At 42.5% G+C, this 12244-nt stretch overlaps 1 protein-coding gene across 3 annotated transcripts in view; it reads right to left on the bottom strand.

Moving 5' to 3' along the window:
- The window catches only part of SLC45A4 (solute carrier family 45 member 4), a 95772-nt gene that overhangs the window by 14023 nt on the left and 69505 nt on the right, over positions 1–12244 (bottom strand). For all 3 annotated transcript variants that reach the window (XM_088148911.1, XM_088148910.1, XM_088148912.1), the window contains one exon: positions 1303–1491. In XM_088148911.1, coding sequence (XP_088005037.1) covers positions 1303–1491 — 189 coding nt within the window. The remainder of the gene's footprint in view (positions 1–1302; positions 1492–12244) is intronic.

Genomic DNA, 12244 nt, shown 5'->3' with positions numbered 1-12244 from the left:
ACAAGCAAAATGTCCTTGATGTAGCCAAGTGCAGAAGTGGAGCAGAGGAAAGGAAACATATAGTCCATTATTTATTCTCTCATCATCAAACCACAGTTTTTACATCTCTATTGAGCACTCTAACTTGTGAAGGATAAAATAAGGAAAGTGAGCTGTAGGTTTCTGTGATTTTTCTCCTCTTTGCATATGAAATACATAATTAAAATGTTAAAACGTAGGTATGGTTAGTCCTGCATTGGCCATAAACAGCATTACAAACGGTGCCCCCAAAAGGGTGATTTCAACTGTATCTATGGTATCAGCTACGACTGTTCAAAATTCTGTTTGGAACATGAATATTCTTCTCAAAAACCCTCCAAGGTCAAGAACTCTCCCAGCAGGAATCCCTCATCCCAGGAAGTTTGCTCCTGAAAAATAAGGCGCTGGAATGAAGAGCTGAAAAATTGCTGTTTTCACATCACAAGCAATGAAGCTTGACCAGATGGTCTCATTCACAGGCCTTGAACTGTGATAGCTGGTTTTCCACAACATCCAGATCCCCAAACTACCAACACAACATTAGCCTAGCCCAGTGTGTTGTGTAAAACCAGCACGGGTATCTTCTCCCATCCTTGCAACTTCATCAATGAGCCTATCAAACACCCAAGGGCAGGCGGGTGGGGAAAAAATGGTGGCCCACATGTCTTTCCATGGGAAACAAAACTGGGAGCTCTAACACATTGAACAGACTTTCAAGCTTCAGCAACAGAAGTTGCCAACTTTTAGAAACAACAAGTGTGTGTATATGTGTGTGTTTGGGTTAAAATCCTTAAGAGCGTATCACACATTTTGCAATCTAGGTTAGCTCCAAAGTTTACTGGGGATGGGGGGCTTATTTTCAAATTGTGTTTATCGGGACCTTCCATCTCTGTGTTCTGACTTAAAATACCTGAGACATAATACCTTCCAAATTCTAAAGGACACACAATAAAAATATATGGTTTAGTGAACTAACAAGGAAAGCCCTCTGTAGCCAAATTCCAAACCCACACAGCTCATCTGGAGATGTCAATCTCTTGGGGAGATTTAAGTCTCCCCATCCCCTTCCCTTAAAGCAGGGTTCCTCAACCTCAGCAACTTTAAGATGGGTGGACTTCAACTCCCAGAATTCCCCAGCCAGCCATGCTGGCTGGGGAATTCTGGGAGTTGAAGTCCACCCATCTTAAAGTTGCTGAGGTTGAGGAACTCTGCCTTAAAGCCATCTGCACAGGTCTCACCACACAAAGAGGTGTATTCCGAAGTCAGAATTCCACCATCACTTACCGATAACGGAGCCATTTAAGAAAAGAGCAACTCCAAGGAGGACCCCGATGCAAAGAGCGAGAATGAACGGCCGTCGTCGGCCCCAGCTCAGGGTGCAGCGGTCGCTGGCTGAACCAATTAAGGGAGTAAAGATCAGGCCCAGGATGGGACTAAGGAACCAGGTGAGGCTGTAGTACTGTTCAGGAAGACCTAAAAGAGAAACCAGGAATGTGGGTTAGCCCTCCTTACCTTTTGGAAAGGCAGAGTTTCCATATGATGTTGGGCCCCCAAACTTGGCAAAGTGGCTGAAAAACTACTATGTCCTTGAGATGAAAACCCACCTTCCCCTCTCCTTGGCAGTGGGGAGGCCATGCCTGGAAGGCTGCACGTGATCTGGGCAGCCTGTTTGCAGAAGGAGAGGGACGGGTCCAAAGAGGTTCAGTAGTCAGGAACTCTCTTCCATGGCCACAGAAAGCAGGACCAGGAATAACAGGCAGAAGTTGCAGGAACTTAGATTTCATTTAAACATAAGGAAAAAAAAATCCTGACAGTAAGATCTGAAAATTAGTGGAACAGTCTATCTGTGGAGGTTGTGGCTTATGCATCTTTGAGGTATTTGAGAAGGGGCTGGACAGCCCACTCTCATGGAGGCTTTAAAATGGATTCTTTGGACACTGCAGAGGGTTGGACTAGATGATCCTTGTGAACCTTTCTGCCTCCACCAATCTAGGATTCTGTGAATAAATGCGTATTCACATACATACATACATACATACATACTGGCCTGGCACAGCCAGGAACTGTACTCCCTCCTTCTTCTTGCTTCCCATTTATGACTGCAAGAATTATTTACAGCCACCTGTAACCAAACCATGGATTCCTATTACATCTGAATTTCTGGAACTGTGGCTTGTTTAAAAAGAGTGAGCAAGCAAACCAGGATCTGGACCAGTGTTTCTCAACCTTGGCAACTTTAAGACGGGTGGACTTCAACTCCCAGAATTCCCCAGCCAGCCATGCTGGCTGGGGAATTCTGGGAGTTGAAGTCCACCCGTCTTAAAGTTGCCAAGGTTGAGAAACACTGCTCTGGAGCCTCCTTACTTCCTGCTGGTTTTGCCTGACGAGAGGGCATCTGTGCGTATGAGGAGAGGGTTTTTACAAATATACGTACATATTAATGAAAGAAAGGCAACAGAGGGGTACGGAAGAGAAAAACTGGAAGCTCCAGAGAGTTGGACCTTCTCAGCAATTAGGAGGTCTAAAACATTAATGGCACCCTATTGCCACAGCATTCATCCAATTTTCCAAAGGCGTTTTCCCAAAGGGAGGAATGGAGCTCCTGCTGACGTTCAGGCACCGGGCTCCTGAAGACGGCGGTTGTGGAACGGGCCCTTCGAAAGAAGAGTGTGCAAATAGCAGCCTCTGAAGGAGGTTCATCCTGGGGTCCTTCCCCACACAGGAGGGGGGTGAGGGGCCGTGATGCAGGATGCAGACGCACAACCTCCTGAGCAGTCAGCTCTGGCCATGCGCGTTTTCACGCAGTGTGTTTTGGGGCAACAGGCATGAAACTGGGGCTGCTGCCAATTTGCAGAATTTGCAGACCTGATTAGCATTTGGAGTGGAGGCCACCAGGAAATCTCTAAACTGGGAAGTAAAAAAAAAAATTCCTGGAAAAAGCCATGGCAAACCTACTTATTGTTGCCAAGAAAACAGCACAGTTACATCCTTGTAGTCACCAAGAATAGAGCTTAATTAATCTTTCTTAACAGGGTTATGATTGCCTTCTCTGATGTTCCCTTCACTGGTCTCTGACTGGGTGCCCTGCGGACGGGTTGAACTACCATGCTGTTGCTGTTGGCCATGCTGGGAATTCTGGAAGATGCCAACCCTGCACATCTGGTGTGGCACCCGGTTCAGGACAGGTGTTCCAGTAATTCCTCTGTCAATAAAACAAATGTTGCAAACTTTGCGGGCTCTTCCCTTTGGAAGAAATAAACCTCAGGCATCGCCCCGAAACCTTCCAATATGCAAAGTGTGCATAGCAAAATAGCTCCCATCAAAGCTTTAGCCTTTACTGCACAGCAAAGCAGCAATGAAAATCCACTCAGAAATATCTATATGCCAGAGCTGCTATTTGCTGGTTGCAAAGTACCTCCTTTCTTTTTTTGAATTGCTGGAGGAAACGTATGGGGGGGAGGGGGGGGCGGTGGACAATCAGAATATCAAAAAGAGAGCAATGCTACATTTGGCCAGTAGATGGTGCCAGCTGCAGAGCAACCACTGTAAGCTTTTTAAAAGAAAGTCACAACACAACCAACAACAGACCACTTCTGTTGAAAAGTCCCACTGAGCCATCAGGCACCCCGGTTCAATCTTGAAAATCCTTAGAAATAAGAATGTCCGCTTGCCAGCAAAGCACACGTAGTTAAGGTTTTTATTTTATATTTGGCAGAAGACTACACAACCCCTGCCTGACTCCGTTTAGGGAAGACCAAAACACACCCATGGTTTACAGCCAAATTGCTCCATGACGTGATGAGCCCAAATCTAACTGCAATATTTCTGTGGATAGGTTTGTAGGCCGAAATGTGCACGTTGAAGCACACCCTCAAACTCATCAGCACAGAATTGTTCTCTCTCTCCTCCTGGCCCCTAGAAGGCACCATCATGTTTGACCCTGTTCTGATTTCTTTTGATTTTCTGTTTCTGTCCCCTTGCCCCCCCAAGGACCAGAAAAATCCTCAAATTTAAAAAAAAAAAAAAAAAGGAAAGAGCTGAGATTCTGATTTCTATGTCCTGTGACAAATTATTTGACTGGATAATGGACGGATTGTTTGAGTAATGAAGTCTGTAGCCCACCTTTCATACTGGAAGTACAACCTAATACAGCGTGATGTGATTTTTTAGAAAGAGAAAAACACCCACCCACTCACCCCAGTTTTACGCATGAACAAACAAAGTGCCTCCACCTGTAAAATCCAACCATCAATGTTGGCAACTACTATACTATTATTACTATTACTTTTTAGGAATGCCTGTGGTGGTGATTTTTTGGAAGGATTTCAGCAGCTTAAGCTGGAATCTGAGTATGTCTGAGTTTCTCAAGAAGAACCTTGCAAGCTTGAGAACTGTGTCAGCTAAAATCCCTGAAAAAGCAGAATTTCACCAGTAGACTTCGGCTAGTCATGCGAACACTGAAACCTCTTCCGTATCTTTTACTCTACTGGCCTATCATGGTAGACCTGGACAACCCAAGATGGCCTAACCTGCTTGGAGGATTCTCCCATGCCTTTTCAGAACAGAGCCCTGGACCTTGCCCAACCTCCCCAAACCACTTTCAAAAAATCATCTAGGAGGGATTCACACCATTTGCATTTAAGTCTGGAATCCAAATGGACTAAAATTTCCTGGAACCTGCCTTGAGGGTTGATCTGATTTTCAGACAGCGCCAGTCCCTGACCAATCTAGGCTAATTCTGAAAAGCTAAGCAGGGTTGGGCTTGGTTAGCACTTGGATGGGAGACTACAGGTTCAGCTTGGAAGTCAGAAGGCGGCAGCGGCAATGGCAGATCCACTTTCCCCTTGTTGCCAAGAAAACTACAGAGATATGTCCATGAAGTCACTCTTGACTTGAAGGGGACCCTACTTTTCTACTTACCGTATTAGATTTTTCCCTGATCTCTTTTATTAAAAGATTCCTAATTGGAAAGTTGGATCTCTTTTGTCTTAACATCATTTGATACACTTCTGATAGGTGCAGCCCACTTCTCTCTCCCCCACCACAAAAAACAAGACAAAACAAATACAAAACAAATCTGGAGAAAGGATTATTCCCCCCTCTTCTTCTAATTAAGTCACTGTCCTGGGAAGCCTTCCTGGCTGGGACAGGAACACAGGAAGAGATTAACTCGTCTGAGGAAATGTCGCTCTGCAGATCCTCAAAATAAGATGGGATTCCACACTGTTACCTGCTGACAACAAAGGCATGCCAAGCAGCCTGGGTGCTCTTTATTCGTCAGGGCACAGCAGCTCCACCACTGCAGATTGCTTGGGAATCTCCTCTGCCTAATGATTGTGGCAGGTCTATGAAGATGAGCAGAAGACTAGTTAAGGCAGTGTTGTCCAAACTTGGCCACTTTAAGATGAGTGGACTTCAACTCCCAGAATTCCCCAGCCAGCCATGGCTGGCTGGGGAATTCTGGGAGTTGAAGTCCACTCATCTTAAAGTGGCCAAGTTTGGACAACACTGAGTTAAGGGAATGGCCCAGGTCCAAATTAGAGAATAGACAGCATCATGGAAAAAAGAAAAACAAACTTCTTAGCCTATTCTGGAAGACAGGCTTTCTACCACAACCCTTCCCTTTACATCTGCAGGTGGACAACGACGAAACTGAAATAGGACCTGCACTTGAGCCTTCAATAGGACTCCAGGTTCAGTCAAGCTGACACACACACACACCCGCCACCCCCCAGGCTTTAAGAGTTAAGGACTGTTCCTGGTCTAATGCTATTGCCTCATCTGACACAGAAAAGAACACAGCCAGGGACTGAGAGCCATGTTATACAGAATAAAGAGAACTTTGAATTCCAGGCTACATTTAAAAGAATGGGATTTCATACACCATTAGCTTGTAGGAGTGCACTTAATCTGATTTGAGCAAGCCAAGCACAAAATTAAAACCCATTTGAAATGTTCTTTCGGATGACAACAGGAATATGCATTTGCCTGGAGACTGAGAACTGCAGTCAATGAAGCAACGTAAACCATTCAAGGAGATCAACGTGAATGCTCAACCCTCCGTTTATGAATTTTAAGATTGGGCAGAATTATGCTTTGCTTGCTCAAGAGATATTTTTACACCATCTCCAATGTTTATCCTCCCAATTGGCAAGTCCTGTGGGTAACCCAAAGAGTCACCAAAACTTGGTGAAGCTCTAAAACGTACGACCCAAATTCTTGATCTCCAATTAGGCTTGCAAGGGATAATTATGAGGCAAGAAGGAGGAACTCTCTCAAGGGTATGATCGTTGAACCTGTTCAGCTATGGGCAGTCAGAATGTGACCAGCCCCTTTATTTCAGAGTTAAAAGGATCCTCATCTCACAACTTCAAGACTAATTTGAGTCCTTAGGTTGTTGTGAAACTACATTGGGATAAGTCTGGGACTAGTTCCAGTTCTGGACAAGTCTACAGTTGAAATCTAGATTACATCTTGCTTCTTACCCCTTTGAGATGGAGAGCAACCAGAGAACCTCAATCTGAAAATATTTTTGATGGCTATTTCCATTCTTGATTGAATAGTTATATTGAAGCAAACATAAGGAAGATGTTCCTTGGAATGGACCTCTTTCACATGCCCCAACCACTTGCAGAGGAACTGATAGGAGGAGATGGAGACCTATCTGCAAATGTGTGCTCTGAAAACACATCCTTCAGACACCTTTTGACCAAGGTTATTTTTAATAACACATTGTTATAAATTATATAAATAGTCCCTGAGAACTGTTAATGTTCAGCAGTCCAGAATATTGATTTGACTACTTTGGGGTAGATAGGTGAGTGGAGGATGGTGAAAAAGAGAGAGAGAAACACAGAGAGATAGAGAGAAAGAGGAGGAGGAGAAGGAGGAATAGAATAAAGTATCTGAAAATGTGGAAAAGCACTAGCATAACTTCAGCATTTTGGGACATGGAATGCTTGTGATGATATAAAAAACGGGAGAAGAAAAGTAAATTGCTCAACAGGGTTCTCCACTGGACATTCCAGTTGGATAAAGAGAAGACAAAGAACATAAAGATTTGCTAACTAACATTTACTTATTATATACCAGACTAAGCCATGCCCCCCCCTTTAATCCTTTCTCTTGACCTCTTGAGTTGTTGGGTGTGTGAAGAGAACGGAGCACCTCCCGCTGAAGGAAGTGCTGGAAAACAATCTGGGAAAAACAGGGTACCTAAAAACACTCTTGATAAGCCAATCTAATTGTGACTAAAAAAAAAAAAAGGCTGGTTTTGCACAAAGCTCTGAGTCCCACACAAATCAATAGAAAACAATTTCATTTGTTTGCAGCCGCTGCTCCTGCTGAGACACCGGCAGAATGGCATTTCCCAGCCAGCTACAAACAAACAGGACGTTATACAGTAAATAAGTTTTATTTGTTCTCCCCCCAGACAAAAAAGAAAGAAAGATAACAAGTTTGATGACTGGTCAACAATAGTGTGACCTAAGGAGCCTGCAGTTCACAGGAAGCAGATAGGACTAACGGGCTGGTCACACAGCATATTCACTTTGTGGTATTTGAGGAGGAGGGGTGTATTAGTCTCTGCTGGCAAAACGTCAGAAGTCTAGCAAGTAGCACCTTTCCCAACCAACACATTTTATTAAAAGGCAGTTTTTTGAGCTGCTCCTCACTTCATCAGATTACCACTTTGGGAAGACAAAGGAGAAGAAAGCAACAGTCTTGGATAGAGAAAGGCTAGAGAAGGGTGGGTTCCTGGCCCAGGGATGACCCCTCCCAACTTTCTTTTCCAACTCCCAGAAAAATGGGGAGCAGGAGTGAAGCTCAAGAGGAGAAGAGGGTGGTGGTGGGCCATTTGATGAGAGGAGGAGAGGAACCCCCATATCTCAAGGAAACGCAAGCCCTCTTTGGGTGTGGGCAAAGCAAGAACTAGAAACTAGTTGCCCTAAAGACTTCTTGGCCTCTTAAACCATATTCTGCTATTTGAGGAATGATCACTTCTTTACTAACTTTTTAAGCCGTTGTTTAACCCTAGAGAATTCAGGTATTTTTAGCATCTGTTTCCCAGAGGTTTTGTAACAAGCCTGAGTCGTTTTGGCTGAAAAGCAGCCAAGCGATCTCTTATATAGGAAATTGCCCAGGGTTCTAATACACAGAAGAGGGCCATGAGAAGCTACTGTTACAAAGACCTGCTCGCATAAATACAGGCACTGTTCAGGTTAAGACCATGTTCTGTGGTACCTCAATATCAGAAGGGGACAATATTTTGGTGATCTATGGAAATCCTTAACCATTTGTCGGGGACAAGGCTGAAAGTCAAAATATGGGTGTGATCCAATCACACACGTAAGCAGGACCGATTTGGGAGAAAAATTTTGGAGTCAGCCTTGTTTTTTAATGATGATATGCCAATTTTAGAATTTACACTTGGGATTTTCCAGGCTTCCTGCCTAAAAAACAGCAAGGAATTGTGCTATTCATGTTTAACCTTTGTGAAGAAAGGCAGCTCCAAGAGGTAGAGAAATGGGACTGGTTGCCAAGTCTTGCTTTAGGTATCTGAACATTCACAATCTTCTGAGAACGTCAGCTTCTAAATTCATGTTCTTGCTTTAATTTAAAATAGACAAGCTCCAGCAGTTATAATTTGAGGGGAGGGGGTTTGCTGAGGATGCCTTAAAACATGGAAGTACCTGACATAGTTTTTGACTTCTTTGGGGGGTTTTCAAAGTTTTATATTTTGGATTGCTCTGATTTACTTCACCTGTAAATTCTAGGTGGTTATTAAGTGTCTTCCCTCCTTGATTAAATTTATGTCAAGATAGGCTCCAAAGATGCTCTCTTTTCCTTCTAATTTAGTTTTAAACCTCTTGCTTGTATAACTGAAAATGAGAACATAATACAATTCCAGCAAGGGAGGAGAGAATATACATTTTTATTATATGTGGATGATACTTTATAGCTAGGCCAAAATTTTCTACTTCAATTTTGATTCCATGAATAAAGGAGTTTGGCATCGTGACTGGTTACTCTATATAGTGGAGTAAATCAGATGCTATTGGGTTTGGGTAACAGTTTAGACAAATACTGTATTGTGTATATAGATTGGGACTTCAGAATATATTCTAAGCCTTTAATTTATCTTGATATAATGATTTCTAGTAAGCTTTTTCAACTGGCAAATTTGGACTTATCCCTTGTTCTAATGCAAATGAAAGAGATTTTATGGTCTAGAATTCCACTGAATACCTGAGCTAAAATAAATGTGATTAAGGTGAATTTAACTCAGGTTGATTTGTGTCTTGAGAGGCCCTGCTATGCCATCACACTATTTTAAGTGAATTTACAGGATACGGAATACATTTCTTTGGCATGGGTATCCCCAGCTCTTTCAATGCACAAATTCCAACTTCCTGTTGGGAAAAACAGATTTAACTTTCCACAATTTTATGCTTATTAGGAATTTATCCTAGTTTTGATCACTGGACAGAAAATGGAACTCTAGAATTCTGGTCTTTTTCAGCCTCGGTCTGAGAGATTATTTGACCCCACTGAAATCCTGGCAAGTATTGGGGTCTCCATCTGGATCAGATAGGCATCTCCGGATAGTTGCATTGAGACAAAAGTGACATCCATGTGGTGACACCATGACCTAAACCTTGGCCAGCAGTGTTTGGATCCCAACATCAGACAGAAGCATCTAAGTCACAGGGACTTGAATCACACTGTATATTTCATAACTAGGCTACGCTGAAGTGCCTATCTGCACGTAATCCCGCAACATACAGAAAATATTGGGTTCCAGATCTAATTTTGATCCATTTAGTCATGAAAAATTTACATGAGCCGCCCAGAGTCACCCGTTGGGGGAGATAAGCGGCATACAAGTTTAACAATAAAATAAAAATAAATAAAAATAAATGATAGGATATTAGGATATTAAAAGTAGCAGGTACTTTTGGGGGAAAAACTGGGCCTCTCCTAATACCACTCTGGATCAACTCAGTTCTGAGGAAGCTCTTCACAGAATTTTTGCAGTCTTTTTTTTTTTTAAAAGCATGCTTGATTTATAGCAGAGTGTTTTATTGGCAGTTTAAGCATTTGTTGTTCATCTAACAGGACCTGATGCTATTGCAGCTTCTGAAGTTCCCTAGCGGTTAGAGGTTTGGGCAGAATTAACTGTGACTCTTAAGCCACAGCTTTTAAAAAAGCAAACAAATAGGAAGTTGTGATGAAACTGATATTATTTGTGTGATCTCTGGAATAATGAGCTTGAATATCCTGTTCTGGTAAACTAGGGGAGGGGTGCTTTAAATCACGTAAAATATGTCTCCTATTATTTTTAAATTAGCAAAACGTAACAGCAAAATCCCTTTGTCCATATAGGACACCTCAAAAATGGTTGACTAATGGTTGGCTGCAATTCTCTTGCTGTTGGAGATGAAACTCCAGAACTGGAACATTATCTTATATTTTTTGAATATGTCCCATTGGACTGGATCACATGAATCTTGAGCAACTGCTGGGTCCTAAAAATGCATTATGTTCTCCTTGATTATCTCTCTAGTATTTGGAATCCAGACATGAAGAACTTCTGAGCTGGCCAAAAGAATTACCATGCATATTAGAAGGAAGAATCTGTAACTGATTTGCAGAAATAGTATGCAGATATGCATTTCAATCTTTTTTTTTTAATGAAAGAGAAGTAAGATGATTTTCCAACATCATCTTTTTGGGAGGAGCTGTTCTGTTTATAACAAAATTTTTCATCTTCCCCTGCATTATGATTATTAATTCTGAAGTTGCATTATGCTGCTAACACTGTTGTACATAGCCATCCCTTTTCTTCTGTTAATTATTTATCAGTATGAAAATTAAAAAAGGGAGAAGGTTCACCCATCCCACTTTCCTCCAATATAGGACTTCACAGATGCTTTTGACTTGTGTGAAAGACCATTTGGTCCTAATTCACAGAAATCCCAATCAAAGGAAAACATCGCATCGATTCTAGCCACGTCCTTTGCAGAAAGCTCTGCCATTTTGACGTGAAAGCATTTCCACCACACAGCGTAATTGCAGAGTGAGCTCAAGATTTTTCCTTACTATTTGGCTGGTGGCTTTGCGCCAGACCCACCCACCCAATACAACAATCTGTTTGAATTGCTCCTGCTCTGGACAGGCCTGGCTGTAGAAACTGTCACGGCTGCAGCTTAGGGAGAACACGAAAGCTGGTTTGCTTGATGGTGTGAATGACATGGGAGATTAATAGGATGTTTATCTTGCAGACTCTGGTTTTGAATCTGACACATGAAATCAAAGGCAGCTGCTTGTACGCAAAGCCTTGCTCCCTGTGGCGAGCCTAAACTGATTCTAGGTGACTAGAGAAAGATTAACAGGGTTCTTTCTCCAGCTTTTGTAGGGAGCTGCAATAGTGAGTCACTCCTGGCAATTAGCCAGACTCTCTCAAATAAGGAAATGCATAATTCTGTTTTTCTTAAACATTACATTATCGTATATCATTTACGCGCTCAGGGTTATTTAAGTCAGCCATTGCTTGCACTCAATCTTTCTCTTCGTTCAAAGATGTCACCAAGCACTAAAATCCAAAGCAAAGGCACACCAATCAATCAATTTTACGTAACAGCGGGTCTGCGTGCATTAAAGAGTTAAAATAAGGTCATCTAGGAAGCAAGGGATAAAGTCTTGAAATGAGACTTTACAGGATGCCAACAAGGGGGGCAAGAAAGAATAGACCGTCGTATGGACGAGCTGACCGAAGCAACCCAGTGCGTCTGAAAAAAGAGAAAGCGCCTTTGAATAGACACAATATATTAAGCGGAATAAAAGCAGCGTAAAACACCACAGCAGTATTTCTGTAGCAGAACTGCAAAGGGCATAAGATGAAGTACCCAAGTTGCTAGTTGGGAGAAAGACACAGATGCTGCCCTCCTCTAGGCGCTCAGAAGGGCCTTTGCCAAATCAAGAGGGCAAGAAAATTGCAGGCATAAAAGTGACAAAAAGAGATTTGCAGGAATCCAGAACTTGCCAACTTTGTAAAGCATTGAGTCTCAAAGGATCTGGTTGGCAATGTCTTGCATACAGCAAAACAGGTAGGTAGCACTGCATTTTTAAATAGCCAAATTAGAATTTATTCTCACACAGAGCCAATGCCTTGGTTTGGAAAATATTTTCTTTGGGTACTACTGTGTTCTCAAACAGATTCATTTTT

Source organism: Python bivittatus, unplaced genomic scaffold (genome assembly GCF_059951505.1).
Source record: "Python bivittatus isolate LINGU-HERP-01145 unplaced genomic scaffold, Pbiv_v1 ctg000590_np1212, whole genome shotgun sequence".
Taxonomy (NCBI): Eukaryota; Metazoa; Chordata; class Lepidosauria; order Squamata; family Pythonidae; genus Python; species Python bivittatus.
This window is presented reverse-complemented; position numbering and strand designations above follow the sequence as displayed.